Source organism: Danio rerio, chromosome 14 (genome assembly GCF_049306965.1).
Source record: "Danio rerio strain Tuebingen ecotype United States chromosome 14, GRCz12tu, whole genome shotgun sequence".
In the NCBI taxonomy this organism is placed as follows: Eukaryota; Metazoa; Chordata; class Actinopteri; order Cypriniformes; family Danionidae; genus Danio; species Danio rerio.
This window is the reverse complement of record NC_133189.1, coordinates 35,284,055-35,300,715: the sequence shown is the minus strand read 5'-3', so window position 1 is coordinate 35,300,715 and position 16,661 is coordinate 35,284,055. Positions and strand designations below refer to the sequence as shown.

At 36.8% G+C, this 16,661-nt stretch overlaps 1 protein-coding gene across 5 annotated transcripts in view; it reads right to left on the bottom strand.

The window, feature by feature from the left end:
* Nucleotides 1-493: 493 nt before the first annotated feature.
* The window catches only part of atl3 (atlastin 3), a 32,138-nt gene continuing 15,970 nt past the window's right edge, over nt 494-16,661 (bottom strand). For 4 of the 5 annotated variants that reach the window (XM_073921367.1, XM_073921368.1, XM_005157232.3 and 1 more), the window contains 11 exons: nt 13,914-14,018; nt 13,768-13,818; nt 9,801-9,857; nt 9,315-9,407; nt 9,043-9,181; nt 8,461-8,588; nt 8,318-8,374; nt 8,155-8,226; nt 6,169-6,360; nt 3,424-3,663; nt 494-1,771 (listed from right to left, as the gene is read on the bottom strand). In XM_073921367.1, coding sequence (XP_073777468.1) covers nt 1,703-1,771; nt 3,424-3,663; nt 6,169-6,360; nt 8,155-8,226; nt 8,318-8,374; nt 8,461-8,588; nt 9,043-9,181; nt 9,315-9,407; nt 9,801-9,857; nt 13,768-13,818; nt 13,914-14,018 — 1,203 coding nt within the window. In that variant the 3' untranslated portion in view covers nt 494-1,702. 5 annotated transcript variants of the gene reach the window in all.

Genomic DNA, 16,661 nt, shown 5'->3' with positions numbered 1-16,661 from the left:
GCTGCTGTCTGAGCCTCAGCCTAACCCTTTGTGTTTGTCTCTGCCCCTTTTTAAGGTTCGCTTAACTCGCTTCCAAATAAGGAAGCAAATGGTGACAGTCGTGAACGCGCCTCAGCCAAAGCCGCGCACATCAGGCGGCTCGCGACTCGGATCGCCATATAAGGAAACAAGGACATTTCATTTCTATAGGAAAAGTTCTCTGTGCGCGCGCTAGAGGGAGCGGTGAACAGAAGAGACGGATGAAACTGCGAAGAGGAAGAACATCCTGCTCCCTAACGGCACAGCTTTAGCTACAATTTGACATTAACAAACGAAAGATGAATTAAAGGAAATCGTTTTTGTTCACGCAAATGAGAGGCTGTTTAAACATGAGGTTGTGTATACTTACGGTCGGTCCTCGCTGAAAAACGGATGTCGTTTTTAATTCAAATCAATGCTGACACCTGCTGTACAAACACTGACACTTATCTGTTTACAAACAAGACCCAAAAAGTGCATTGCATGCTTCTAGTTTTATTTTTGGGGGTATTTATCGATAAAGTGTGTGTGTAACAGTAAAAATGATATAAAGGGACATAAGACATCCCTACAATATCAGATTAGGCAGGCCCACTGAACTTGAAACTGAAAAGATCCAGAACATAAAGCTCCCAAAACTGAGTCTCTGGAGGAATGCAACGAATAACAACGCCACACAGACACAACATATTGTCTTTAAAATGCTTTCATAGGTCTGGACATTTTTCCGATATACACACACACGAATGAACAGGAATGTGATATGATAAATAAAATGGAAAGTAATAAGATGCAACAGTGCTCAGATCAATCCAACAATCAGGCATTAGCTAATATGATATACAAATATAAACCTGATCACAGAAAAGTGCACTAGCTGAGCTTTCTTCAGAACGTTAAATAGTTGAGATTGGCTTTTCTATCAATACTTTAAGTCCTACATAAAGAAAAGGTCAGGATGGTTTTGAACACTCAAACAGCATGCCGGCAGTTAAAATAGGGTGTACAGTAATAGGACCAGTCCAGCACACAAATCAATGTGCTGGAATAACATGTTTTTTTAGCACAAATTTGAAAGCCCAGTTTAGGGTATCAAGTTACTGACAGGACTTGTGATGGAACTCATACATGGATGGAAACAAGGAATGGATAGAAGGCCACAGTTTGGTACAGAGATCATAAAACAAAGCTCTCGCAATAGTGTAGCTACACTTTTAATACTAAACAGTGAATCAAGCTAAAGCCTTAAGTAATGGCAGTTCATGTGCAAAGGTATTCCTGGCTAAAAAGAACAAACAGATAACATGCCTACAAAGTGCAATCCTAAAGTTACACCACCCTGACCGGATACAGAGGACAAGTCTTTGGCTGTACTGGAATGAACAACTGTAAACTTAATGCAGCTCTGTGGAGAGTTTAGCCCTTGTGCTAAATCCTTAATCGTCCCTGAAGAACCAACTGCTGGTTTGTGAAATTTGGTCAAATACTCATATTTGTGTCGGTATTTAAAAATCTGCTGCAAGATATTGACAAAATCATTCACCCTGGATTAGAAGTGGAGATTTAAGTGCTATGTTTGGAGATATGCATTATTTGGTATCATTGTTGGTCACGTCTGTGCAGTTTGTACATCGTTTTTTTTTTTTTTTTTTTTTTGTCTGGCATCTTCAGTTTGACTGATAAGCTATCTGTTTTTCTTCTGCTGCGCAGCCACTTGACCCTGGTTTCTTGTCTTGTTTAACACATCTGTGGCCTGAGGGGGTAAAAAAAAAAATCAGAATTGACAATCCTTTAAGAGCTGTTCACACTAAAGCACAATAACTATAAAGATATAGTTCTAAAAATCAGTCAGTGTTAAAGAATAGCACAGTTCACACCACAATGACAAAGATAAAGAGAAATGATAATATTGGGGTCACTTTCAGAACGATTTTTCCCATTTGACAAACACTAACAGACAGTCAGAATTTGTAGAAAATTAAAGGGCTCATGCAATTTAAAGATACAGACAACACTATAAAGAGAAGCACACTGCTTGATATCAAGCCCTTTTTTAAAGTATTATTTAAAGAGGTGGTCCAGAGTGTATTTTTAAGGCTTGGTTGTGTTTATAAGATGCAAAGCAGTGTGCTCATGCTTCATTTGTAAAAAAAAAAAAAAAATAAAATAAAAAATAACATTATTTTTTTTTATATATATCTTACATTAATTATATACTAGTACTTAGCTCATGAAAACGACTGCCAGCACGCGCTGTGCCTATGCTGTGTAAATACTGTCAGTCAGAGTAGCTGCTAGCAGTCTCAGTTTGGGAATGAATCAAATATGAAAAGGACACCGCTAAACCTTACGCCTGCTCTCTAAAATAAAATCTGACAGGTGACTTTAAAATATATTCGGAATAAGCATGTGTAAGCAATATGAATCATTTACATATCTATTGGGATTTCTTTATTTTGATGTAGAACACATGAAAAGCTGCTGCATAGAGAGACCCTGCAGCGCTGATGAAGACTGTGGGTGTTTACAGGGGTTTGACAGATAAACATCCTTGTTTACATCAGTTGTTATGGAGTTGCTCCTTTGAGGAGTTTTTAGCCGAATCCAGCACTGAACTAGGAGAAATTCTGGAAGCAGTCTTTTGTCAAATGCTAGCTATATCTTTTTAATTATTGAATTAATATCTGGAACATAATTAAAATTAAACTTAAAATTAAAAATTAAACAAATACAGAAACAGAAGAAGCTCTGTGGAAATAGCAGCGTTTGGGCGGCATTTTAGCCTTCTCTGCTATAACATTACAGCGCCTCTGGCTACATCCCTTCACTGTGCAGGGTGAATGCGTGTAACCTGAAGCGTTTGTGATCTCACTAAGCCAGATGTATTTTTTTTGTAGTTCCCAAACTTTGTTTAACCTTAGCTAAGCTAACTCTGTAAAAGCCAATGTCTCACTTTGCATTGAACAGAGCGTAATGCATTCAGAGATGTTGTTTATGTTCACACAGCTACATTACACATCAGCTAAAGTTTAAAATATAATATTGTTGTGGACCACCCCTTTAAAAATAATGACTATCATGGAAACAGTTGGTTATATCATGGGAAATAATGCTAAAAATACTGCTGGAATCTAGTGCAAGTTGCAGCGTCTTTGTGTTGCCTTTGAAAATGCTGGAGAACTGACTATGATTGCTAAATTCATCGTTCGATTAGATTATGCATCACAAGCTCAACAGTATGTTCAGCTGCAGTAAAAGCACACTGAGGGCACATGCTGGTTACAAGGGATAATGCATCATCTAAAAATAAAAAGATTGTTATTATTCATCTGTGTGGATGCAAATATATTTATTGTTAGTGCTTAGTGTGAATGGGGCTTTAGTTATGGGGAAAAATGCATTTACCTGCTCCAGTATGACTCCAGTAGCCTGGTCTATGGCTGTGCCTACTTCTCTGTAGTGGCCAGAGTAACGGATGAAGGCCCAGGTCAGTATAGCGATCATGGCCAAACCCACTATACAGTCACATGCAAAGGAAACAGTTTCCAGGCCAATAAAGAACAAAATTCCTGACAGCACATACAGAAGGCAGACCAAGACGAACAGCACTGCAGGTGTCCGGAAAGCACTGAAAACATTCTTGGACTGAAAAGAAAGAAAGTGTACAGTCACACAAATATAATTACAGGGAAAAACTGTCACATTCTAGAAACAAAAACACATCTGCACATTTAAGACAATCAAATATTATGGTGTGTGAATGGAAGTGTGCTGGACTAGTAGTCTAAAGCAGGGGTGCCCAAACTTTTTCTTATGAAGGGCCAAAAACCAAACTTAAACGAGGCTAGAGGGCCAGAGGTAAATATATTTGCCATGGTTAATTTGCAAATTAATTTAATAATGTTTAAAAATGACTATACAGCGCAAAAGCCTAGGGGTTAGTGCACTTGCATATGGGGCAGTAGTGCTTCACGGCGTCCCGAGTTCGAATCCCGGGTCGTGGACATTTCCCGTCCCTACTCCCTCTCTCCCACTTCTTTACCTGTCTGAAACACTTTCCTATTCACTTAATAAAGGCAAAAAGGCCAAAAATAAATCTTAATTTTTTAAAAAAAAGAAAGACTATAAAACATTGCTTTATATTAACCAATGCATTATTTTTTTGACTTATTTATGTCTTTTGCATAGAGGACTATCCGTCAAATGACAGTATTTATATTAAAAAATCATTCATTAACAACATTTAATTGAAACATTTCATTTCAGTTTGCATAAAGTTTACGTCAAATTAGAAATGACGATCTTTGTTTCAAAGGGATTTACCCTAACCCTATCCATCAGTCTCACTCTCAGAAGAGAGGGTGGGCAAAATGAAAGGTTACAATGAGCCAGCTTTGGCCTGCGGGCCCTACTTTGGGCATCTCATCTAAAGTGTTTCGGTTCTATTTGTGTTGTTTCAGCACCTGGTATTAAGATGTGCCAATCAAAACACAAGAGGACAAAGCTAAACAGGGTTCCCACTTTAAACCAAATATCAAATTTCTTGACTAAAAGCTAAATTTCTAAGACATATAATGAATGAAAAAACTGGCTGCTGTTGTGCTTGTATTTTAATATTATAACATTAAAATGTGTTAAAATAGTAGCTATATTAAAATGGTTTTAGCTTGAATGTGTTTTCACATTATAAGCCACTAATAGAACAAGAGATAATTTACTTCAGATTTACTCAGGAAAAAAAAAGACCTGATGTACTGTTTGCGTGGCTGTGAAGTGCTCTCTCTTTTGTATTTGATAGCTCAATTGTAGTTTTACAAACTTCACATTTACCTGTCATTTACACATCTGTCATCTGACAATACTTATTACACCCAGTCTTTGAAGTATTATTTTAAAGATAAAGCTCTTAAAATGTATATTATCCAGGCATGTTAGCCTTAGCTAACAGGTACAGTCTGGTGAATTTATTTTACTTGAGTGACCCAAGTGTGAAAAGAATAAAATGGAGCTGAAATATGGCCCAACCATAATGATAGGTGACAAATGGCATGATATAAAATATGGTATAGAAAATAAGATTTTGATAAATGTAAATTACAGGTTTACCACAATTACAAATTGAGCTTGGCCATTTTCTAACACTTCCAGAGGTATTTGAAAACCTATTTGATCAGATTACTTTCATAAAGCAAACGTTTATGTTGAAATCCAGTTAAATTTGCTTTGCTTGATTTAAAGCAGTGCAACATGGTGTTTTCAATGAATAAACATTAGTGATTCACACAGAGCACTCCAGCAAAAAGTGATATAGATGGTGACAAAATAAACAGAAAAGGCCTTGACAAAGTCTAAACAGCGGTCACAAGATCCATTTGAATACATGTTAATATCAGGTGGAAAAGCTTTAGGGTGCACTTGCGTTTCGCAGTTCGCTTGACAAGTGTGTGTGCTCCAAATCGGGCCCAGGCACAGTTCAGTTAGCCTGCCTTGGCTCGGTTAAAAGAGAGGTCTGTCATTAGCAGTTCGCTTGGGCTTTGGTGGCGAGGTACACTTGTACTGTGAGTGCAAGCACACCTGAGCCTGAAGACGCCACTTTTAAGGAACTGTTTCATATGGATTTATTAATCATTCCAACTTTCTTAATTAACGCAAACTGTCGTAGCTTATTAAAGACGCAAACCCCTCACTGCATGACAGATGCACCTTCAGCGCTTCTCTTACTGCTAAACCGAACAGTTACATCGTTGACAAGGTAAGCATGCTCCGGCTCAGAAGGCAAAATGCAGTGTGAATGCAGGCCGTCAGGGAAGAGGGGAGCGCGGACAATCGCGCTTTGGCACGGTTCAAGACAACTGTGACTAGTGTTAGTATGTCCTTAGAGCCACTCATTCCACCAGAGGTATAAAATCTTTCAGTTGAAAATCCGACAAATGAATCAGTTGAACTTTGAACGAGCCTGGATGTCACCATAACTGATATTTTCTTTTGTTGCTGCAGCAATGATAAGTCACAAACAGAACACACTTGATTTAGTTGCACATTCATAAAACCAGCATGCATGAGCTGCTGTATGAACGGGACATTATGAGAGACTCACCTACAAATATGTTTGTCAAACACTGACCCTAAATCTTTTCACATTAGCATTACCTCATTGTGCTTGCTTAAGTTTTCCCACATCTCTTTCAGCTCTTTTTCCAACTGTTCCTGATAGCGGTGGCAGAAATGCTGTCCACCCATCTTTTTAGTGCTGGAGAAGAGGTGAAGGGCTTCCTGCAGGAAGAATCGGTGCTTCTCCTCCAGTGAGTTGGGGGCCACGTAAGGCAGATCTCCACCACACACCTAACAGTTAGGGGGAATTCATGAAAAATAAATACTCAATTATGTCTGGAATATTGTGTTTGGAAACAACATGCCAATGCAAATGTCAGTAGTTTGAACAATGCAAATTTGTGAGAATTATACAAGTGATATTATGAACTGCAACATTTTAACAGCCTCCAATTTATCAATCCTGGCATTTTGAATTTGTGGGAATTTGTGGGAATATATTATACTTCCACGAATATAATGTACATATGCAAACTATATTCCAAAGCAACTTGAGTAATATGTAATTATAATTAACATCACGTATACTGGCCTTCTACTCCTTTTTCTATTTTGAACACTGTAAAGCACAGGTGTCAAACTGGAGGGCCACGGCTCTCCACAGTTCTCTTCTGACCCTAATTAAAAGGTGAAGCTGTGGTCACACTGCACTTTTAGATTTCCTATAGACTTTTATTCATATGCATGCAAATGCGTCAGACAGGAAACGCAAGCTTATGTGATAAGTTTTGCAGTTCGCTGCGTTGAAAATATCAAGCTTGGTGAACTCTGACCTGCGAAATCACATCACATGGTTACATGAGACCAATCGAAGATCAAAACATGACCTCTCTGGACAGATTTAAAACATTGACCAATGGCTCGCTTTTTTTTTAATGTCTAATCATCTCGTTCAATCCCGCCCCTTTTAACAGTGCTGTACAACAGAATTGTGCTTTATGACGTGGTCACATTAGAGTTTGTGCATGAGAAATTTTTAATTCCTGTCCAGATAGGTCATGTTTTGACCTTCGATTGCTCTTATGTAGCCTTGTGATGCAATTTCCCAGCTCAGTTCACCAAGCTTGAATTTAGTAGCAAACTGCGAAACTTGTCGCACAAGCTTGCGTTTTAGGTCTGTCGCATTCGCATAAATATGAATGGAAGAAGTCTATGGGGCGAAAAGTGCAGTGTGACTGAGGCTTTAGTGTGTTGGAACTAAACTGTGCAGAGCTGTAGCCCTCCAGGAGTTTCCTCAGTAAATCCATGCTTTAAACAGAGTATATACAAGAATCAGAGAGTGAAATTCAATACTTTTTAAGATCTTTTTAAAGACTCTTTCCATAAATTTTAGAACCTTATAACCATTTTTCACCTGAAAACACTGGTGAGATTTTAACGTGCAGTATATTTACTAAATATCAATATAAGAAACTATTTCAAAACTAAAACATTATTCATATACTGAAGAGAAATCTATTAAATCTAGCTAATTCAGCAGGTTGGCGCCAATAGAACTGCAAAAATAATGGTGTTAACTTGGTTACTACAGTAAACAAAGCAGCAGGATGTCAAATCTAGCAGGATATCATTGATTTCATAAACTACTCAGCATCCTGATATGTGCAGATTTCATTCAGGCAAACTTAAGTATTGAACTGTACATTGCATAATCAATACTTATATACAATTTAATACCTTGCAAAATAGCATTTAATGCTTTTTAAGGTCCTAAAAAAAGACTTTTAAATACTTTAAGGGCCTTAAATTTCTCTACATTGATTTATCAACTTTTAATACTTTAAGACAACACTAACACCATGTTAAAGGATTAGTTGTAAAACTTTAATGCTAACAATTTCTGCGTTTCATTATATTTGGAGCTACCAGAAGCCTGTTTTACATTTAAATTGCAACTTGCAGTTTAATGAGACTTGTCACATAAAAAAAAAAAAACATTCAGCATCTGTATGCATTTTAGATAAAAACTGTACTTATCATACATCAACTGAGTGCTGCTAACCACACTCCAGAAAACATACAAACCTTCTCCATATTCTTGTAGTACTGGTCTTTAGCGGAGGCCACAGCTGCAAGGTTATTGGCCTCTGCTGTAGCCTGAATGAATTAAAACATCATACAATAACAAAACAAATTAGTGACAGCGCACAAATAAACAACAAATATCAATAAAACCATATAATGTTACCTCTAGCATTGATTTAGGGTGTGGCAGGCCCTCTCCCTGATATATCTTTATATATGCCTGACAAATTAGACAGAAATAATGAAATAATTAACAGAAACAGCTGAATAAAGACCAAGATGTTGATAAGCAAGGTATGCGCTTACCTTGAAGTACTCCAGCAGGCCCCTGCAGGTCACCTTATTCCCATTGATCTCTTTTACAGCCAGATCGTCTGTCTTCAGCAGGTTGGGAATGAGTTCACGCAACCCTTCCTTAAACTCAGGAGCCACATCTAAAAAACAATTCAAGATAGTGTGATTGTTAGATAAGAGTTAAAAAGCACAAAAACACAACACAACAAAATGGACAGAAAATGCAAAATATATAAATATAATAAGTAGAGCATTGGCGAATTAGAGAATGCAGATACACTTTAGCACTACATATTGGGTTCAGTAACAATTCCTTTTTTCTTAATAACACATTAAGGATGCATTAACCTGATCCAAAATGGCAATGTCATTTCTAATATTGTAAAATAGATACAATTTTATGTTCACCTAATAATATTTTGGTAACGCTTTAAAATAAGATTGTGTTAGTTAATGTAAAATAAAAATTAAAAATCAGATAATGTTAAAAGAGTCTATCTATTAAATTGTGCTAACACAATCAACGGCTTCTATCAAAGTACTTGTGCCCACCCCTAGGCAGAATGTGTAATAGGAGTAGTAAAACATGAATACCACACAGCTGTCCCGTGAAAGCAGGGCTTGTAGCCACCTTCAGGCCAGGGTGTGGTAAGAGAAAACAGGAAATTGAGGTGAAACAGGAGTGAATGTGCTCTCTCACTGTCTGAAGCTCCTCATGCTGAGACTGCTTCACCTGAACACAAAAGAGAAAGAGAAAGAGAGAGAGAGAGAGAGAGAGAGAGAGAGAGAGAGAGAGAGAGAGATCACTCTAGACAAATGCAAACATTTGTACATAAAGATTATACAAATCACTCTTAGTCACATACTTGCAGACGTTTGTCCAAGAAACTGCTTCCCCCCTTGAACCCATATTTGTACTCATAAGGGAAACTCCAGTCTCTGACCAAGAACATAAGCGACTGTGGGCAAGAAAAAGTGCTGACAATAAGGAAACACATTTTGAAAGCATAAACATTTACTTCAGACACGCAAAATTAGTCTGGATGCCCTCTGAAATTCAGTTTAACAGTTCATTCTATAGTGAGCATTTAGACAGCGTGGTTTGTTTTAAAATATAGTGAGATGAATATATATAAATGCAGTAATCTTACTATATAACATTGAAACCAAACAACTACTGATCTTTTTTTAGGGCCTGAGGTAATCTTTCTTATGAACTTGAATGAATGGCAAATACTTATACCACACATTTGAAAAACAAATACACTAAAGGCACGTGTCACTACTGGTGCGCACAGACCAAGTTAAACAGAGACAACTACAGTGTCAATATCAGCAAGGCATGTTCATACCTGAAAAGGCTTTAGAAAGAATTCATCCATTGCAAGTCGGCCATACTCTGTAAACAGCTGCACACACAAATGTCACACAAACAAATTACAAAAAACATCAAAACATAAACAAAGAAAATGCTTTAAAATTAGCAGCATCAAAGTCAAAGTTGATTAATAAATACTAGACAATAAATATGACCTTTAAGCCAATAATTTCTGTGAGAAAAAAAATTGAAGAACAATCTCAAGATCAAGTTAGGTCAATGCTGATATCCTTCAAATGAAATCAAAAAGATAATTTAGCACAAAATTAGGCCAATACAAAGTCTGTTTTCAGTGTCTGAAACTGCTTGCAGAAGCAAACCTTCAGGAAAAGGAAATGCTTCTAAACTACCTTTAGTTTGTGGTGATTGCGTAATAATAGATAGAGCTGACTCTGGAACATTGCCCTCTTTAACTTGGAAATTTGAATTAAAAACAACAATGACAGTGTTTTTTGTCAATTACTATACAGAGATTTGCTTTAAAGCAATAATACAGCTATATTGCAATAATGCTTTTATTAATAATAATGTTTTTCCTGGGATTCTCCCATATTTCACAATTCTTTCTAGCTATCATCCTGTAAAGATATTTTTCATATCTTTAGTCTTTCTATGAAGGGTGGCAATAAACATTAAACAGCCTATTCTCCCTATACACGACCCAAACCGCCAAACCACTAGGGGACGCCCCTTGCTCCTAAAAGTAAATATGTTCTGTGCTTTCACTTTATTTAGGCATGAAAACACTTTGAAATTAAAATAAAAACAGCGGGATTCCCTTTCTTTCCATTATAGGCGCCATTGCCCCTCCTATGCAATCCTGAAAACAGTCAGCTTATGTAGCGTGACTGTCAGACACGCTCTATAGTGATAAATAGTAGTAGAAGTAATAATAATAATAATAATAATAATAATAAAAACACGCTTTAAATATATAGATCTTGGTGGGTTTTCTTTTAAGCACAACAAGTTTTGTATAAAATGAGCATAAAAAGTTAGTAAAGCAATCGAATGCTTTCCTTTTAGATCTGTGCATTTTTAAAGTGACACGTCTGTTATTTAAAGGTCACCTATGGTGAAAAATCTACTTTTCAAGCTGTTTTAGACAGAAATATGTGTAGGTATAGTGTATAGATCGTCATACTGGGGTGATATAAACACAGAGGGCTCTATTTTTACAGTCCATGCGCATAGCGCAAAACACAGGGGGCAAACGCTTTCAGGGCTTGTCAGAACACGTTTTTGCTAATTTAAGGACGGGAAAACCTGCTTTGCGCCGTGGCGCATGGTCTAAAAGGGTTAAGTTTATTTTCTTAATGAGTTATAGGTGTGTTTTGAGAATAAACCAATTAGAGTCTCATCTCCCATTCCCTTTAAGAGCCAGCTGAGTCGCACCAAGAGCACATTCGCTATTTACAGGATGCAAAGTAAGTCTAAGTGGAAAAAATTAGCATTTCACTAGCAAACAGTTAACAGTTTTTTTAACAGAAAACTGTTAAACAGAGCATTTACTGCGTGAGAATGAGAGATAATGGAACTACTTTCACATTCGCTCTTGGATAGGGAAACCTTTACGCACAGACATTAATTAGTCTATAAATAAATAATTTTGTTTGTTAAGCGCAAATATTCGTTTCAAAACTATTTCTAAATTCAGTTCTAATTTCCAGCAAACAAATAAAAAAATAATAATAACAAAATGAGCTCAAAAACCAAAAAAATGCTGTGCCCCATATGGTCTAAAACCTGACAGGTGGGCAAATCTAAGCTTGTTTTTAATAAAACAAATATAAATATGGATATAATAAATAATACTGCTAATAATAATAATAACAACATTATACAAAAGCAAATTGTTATGAATGAACTGAAAAAGCCTCCAGAGATGAAGACATAAAAGCAGTGATTTTTCATATTTATGTAGGCTAGAAAATAATATGTTTTGTAATATTTTAATCCTTTATATTTATATTCTATATCTATTCTTATTATATCCTGTATATATATATATCCTTAATATTTAAATTTTTCCATATGTAAAGATATTTGCTCTCGTGCGTATTAAGCAGTGTGTAAGCGACTTTAGACCGGGTTAGTTTTGGTCTAATGAAAAATCTATTTTAGTTTCTCAAAATAGCAACGCACCAGCCTCAGAACGCCTCCTTTTTAGACCAGAAAATAAATGAGCGCTAATGCATTTGCTATTTAAACTGCATAGCACAACGCCTCAAAACGACTCTTGCGCCAAGCTGAAACTACCAAAAGACTATTACGCCGCGCCTTGCGCCACACTGCGCTGGGTGTATAATAGGGCCCAGAGTCCTTTTTTTTTTTTCAATTTAACAACATAAAAACAGTGGACCAATTGGATTGGTTTTCAGACCGACCGCAACTTGATGTAGGAGTGCGATCCCCCCGCCCACCGAATTGATTGACAGCTTCGTGTATTAACATGTTCCGGTAGTCACTTGTAAAATCATATTAACAAGAGAAGATAAACGCAAAGCAACCGGGAATAAGAGGTCTGTTCAGTTCGCTAGGATCATCAATCATCATCAAATGTAATCAAGAAGAGGGAGTTTCACAAGTTTAAAATGTTTTAAAACAGTGCATGTATAATGAATTACAGCAATTTACTTCAGCTTTACTTCAGCACAGCTGCGTGTCAGAACAATTATAAAGGAAGGCGCTTCAAACCCGGTTTGTAGACGTTAAATCAGGATTATTTTGCACATTATCATAACAGATATCCATCCAGCAGTGTAGATTAACCTGAATCCTGTCACATTTGCATGCAAAAAGAGTGCAAAGCTAAACGCGCGCTGTCTGTATGTATGTGCGTATCAGGTTCGTGCTGGGTATGTGTGTGTGTGTGTGTGTGTGTGTCTGTGTGTGTGTGAACTTTGTAACGACATTGTGTGTGACTCATCGTTGTAACTTAACACAGCAAATGCATCAAATACTCATTGGTAAAGTTCTTACTGTAGTATATCTCCCAAAACGTTGCGTGAGATCTGCTTCCTTTATGTCTGTTTGTTGTCTGACGCAGCCGTGTTAGGAGATAAAGGCACGTAGAAACGGTGGGCGGGGAGGACTAGCCTTAAAGGCACAGTACAGCAAAACCGCCACCCAATGTTAAAATGTATAAAAGAGAAACTTATAAAAGGTATAATAAAAGATCTGATTTGTGTTTTAAGCTGAAACTTTACAAACACATTCTGGAGACACAAAATACTTATATTAAATGTGAAAAATTGGTAACGTAGGTGCTATTTAGTTTAATCTAATGAAAATCTAAATGAGAGATTAATTCGCTACTCTTTAATCAAAATGTTTAAATTATACAGTGAAGAAAAGGTTAATGAGATTTGATAACTTGATTCAATTTCTTTATAATAGTTATTAATTTTAACAGGCTAAACTGTTTGCTAATTTATTTGCAGCTTTTCTAATGTATACTATTTATTCTATCCTTTGTAAGTAATAATAATAATAAAAAACACATTACTGACCGTTTCAACTGTTTATTTACAATGAAACAGCTTCAACATCTTTAGTAATTTAGGGAATGTCTTAAGTTTTTTTTTTCTGACGGGGGAGGGGGGGAACCCTTATTTTCACATCACAATGTTGACAGGTATGATTTTTAATGTCATTCGAAAATAAACCTGGCATAACTACTTTACTGCAGTGCTGAATCTTAGAGCTTATGTAAAACATCTACATTGCTATTTCAGATGACATCTTAAATGCTGTCATTTACATTTTTTTATTGTTATCAAAAAGCGAAACCTGCAGCAAATATTCATTTAAAGATCACAGGATGTTGGCTAAAAATATAATGCTGCTCTGGTATTTTAAATGTAGAAAAATAAATAAATAAATAATTATATATGGGCTTCAAGATAGGTGTATTCCTGAGTAGATTTGAACTGACTAACCTGAAGTTGCTGTAGATCATCTTCCTGAATATTCTGTGACAGGTTATAAATCTAAAAAAAAAAAAGAAGCCATTATAATTCTGACACATTTCCAGTCTTTTTCTGTATTCATTTATAACAGGATTTTAGAGGAGCGTTGTGGAAACCTGGACAGAACTGGTCATGGTGCTGAGGGCAAAGATAGTGGCACAATCTTTCACCGTGGACTGAGAATCAAACGCTCCTTGCGTGTCCATTAAAAGCACTGCAACCTAGAAAAAAGAAGAACAAAATGCTCTGCTTTAGTGCAGTTCTCAAATCACAAGAGAGAAAGTGACTGGAAGTGATGTAAAACATAGAGAATCATTCCTGAAACACGTTAAGCCAGAATCACAGATTGCAAACTACAGAGAGGAAATGACAGAATTTCCTAAGAAACCTGAAACTATGAATCTGAAATCAGGACTTGCACAAGTGCAGATTGCTTACACGACAAGCACTACCAGATAAGATATCAGACAGTAAAAAGCTCATAATGCAACATTCATGGTAAATTTCTAGGGAAGTGAAGCTGACTTCTACTCCTTTAGTTCCTCATTCAAAATTCAATTCTTCAATTACACCATAGATCTCAAACACACATGACCTCTAGTGTCAGGACTTTCACTTAATGATTTACAGCAGAGGTTCCCAAATCTTTCAGCTTGCAACCCCCAAAATAATAATTCCAGTGACTCACGGCACCTAATATGCTCGCAGGTAGTTATAAACATACAAACATTGCACACACACCAACAGGCACTACAGCATATAAACAAGCTTACTGACAACCCAAGAAAAGTGCAACAGTCTAACAACTATATATATTTTTATAGTCATTATTCATGCCTAATTTAATATTAACCTCACTTAATGAGAATGATGTGAAGCGCTGTGAGATTTGGAGAAAATATATAATTAAGATGTTTTTCACAGATTTTACAATTTGATTTTTTAGTCAAGCTTCAGCTCAATAATCTGTAAGCCAAGGCAACAATTCTGCGAAAAAAAATTGTCTTAAAAAAAGAGTCACAGCCATATCACCCTGCAGCCCAAGACCGGTTACTCACTGAAGCTGAGCAGGGCTGAGCCTGGTCAGTACCTGGATGGAAGACCACATGGGAAAACTAGGTTGCTGTTGGAAGTGGTGTTAGAAAGGCCAGCAGGAGGCGCTCAACCTGTTGTCTGTGTAAATCCTAATGACCCAGTAAAAGTGAAGGGGACACTATACTGTCAGTTGGCGCCGTCTTTCGGATGAGACGTAAAACCGAGGTCCTGACTCTCTGTGGTCAATTAAAATCCCATGGCACTTCTCGTAAAAGAGTAGGGGTGTAACCCCCGTTTCCTGGCCAAAGTCCCTCAATCGCCATTGCGATCATGGCCTCCCAATCATCTCCATCCATCGAATTGGCTCTATCGCTGTCTCGCCACTTCACCAATAGCTGGTGTGTGGTGAGCGCACTGGCGCCGTTGTCCTGTGGCTGCCGTCGCATCATCCAAGTGGATGCTGCACACTAGTGGTGATGTGGACCACCCCCCCTCCCCCTCTCATGATTGTGAAGCGCTTTGGGTGTATGGCCATACACAATAAATGCGCTATATAAATACACATTACATTCTCTTACAAATGACCGTTTTTTTTTTGTTTAACGTCTGTGACTTTAAAACCAAAATATTCCCATAATACAAATTTTTTTAAATGACTAAACTCCCATATTACTGTTTTTCTTTGATATATAATTAGTCTATTAATGCTTCTGAAGCTGAAGATTTCATATTCCCACTTGTCTGCACATTCCTTTTTCTTTTTATTATGGCCATTTTGCAATTCTGATTGGGAGATCAAAAGTGTGCTCACTCAATTGGCTAGTAATACTGTCGTACACAGACAGCAGTCACACATTTTACTCTGGGTAGTGGAAATTAAATTATACATATATTTCATATCGCAGCCTCTTGCGATTAGCCAATCGCAACGTTTCAAATTGCAATTCGATTTCGATTAATCGCACAGCCCTAATATTGAGCACAATGTTTACAGCATAATTGATTTTAGAGACAGCCACTTGGAAATCGTCCTCTATGTTCAGTTGTGGCTCACATGTTTTTATTGTACGCGAGTGCTGTGAAGGTGTCAAAGTTTAACATTGTGCCGTAAAATAAATCTACTGCAACTAACAATATTGCTGTGTCATTAATCTAGCATATTAACTCCAGGGGTTGCAATCCAATGAAAAAAAGAATTGAAAGGCTGATGGCTTTTTATTTGCATGTTGTTATTTTATGTAACTATTAAATACTATTTTTATTTCTGTGGGTTATGGATAAAATACAATAATTCTAATAGTTTATTAACATTTATGATATTTTTTTAAATCACCAATTACCCATTGGTGTGGTTTGTTAGCAAAGCTCTGATTACCATATTAATATTTTGGTCTCTTCATTAAGATAAGAACAGGAACTACTTCTTTGGGAAGAGAGCTTTGAAGTATGCCAAGCACTTCCCCAAGACCACATTTAGATTTTTAGCCTCTTTTTTCAGTACTGTACAGAATATAATCAAAGTACTAAATGACAGATTTCGTAAAACTTAAACCAAAAACTATACAATACACAAGGCATGTCTCTCATATAGTTTTGAAAGGGGAAAAGTGTAAATGGGAAATTAGTGAATGAAGCCCCGCCTACTAGTACAGGAGCCAATCATCAATCGATATAGACTAATGTTTCTCCAGGGGAAAAGCTCAGACCAGACGTGTGCTTTATACAACAGTTTGGTGGTCAACGAACACACTGGAAGTGAACACTGTGAGCGAATATTTGCCTCACAGACATAAGAAATAACCGAGTGCCCTACGGAAATAACAAACAAA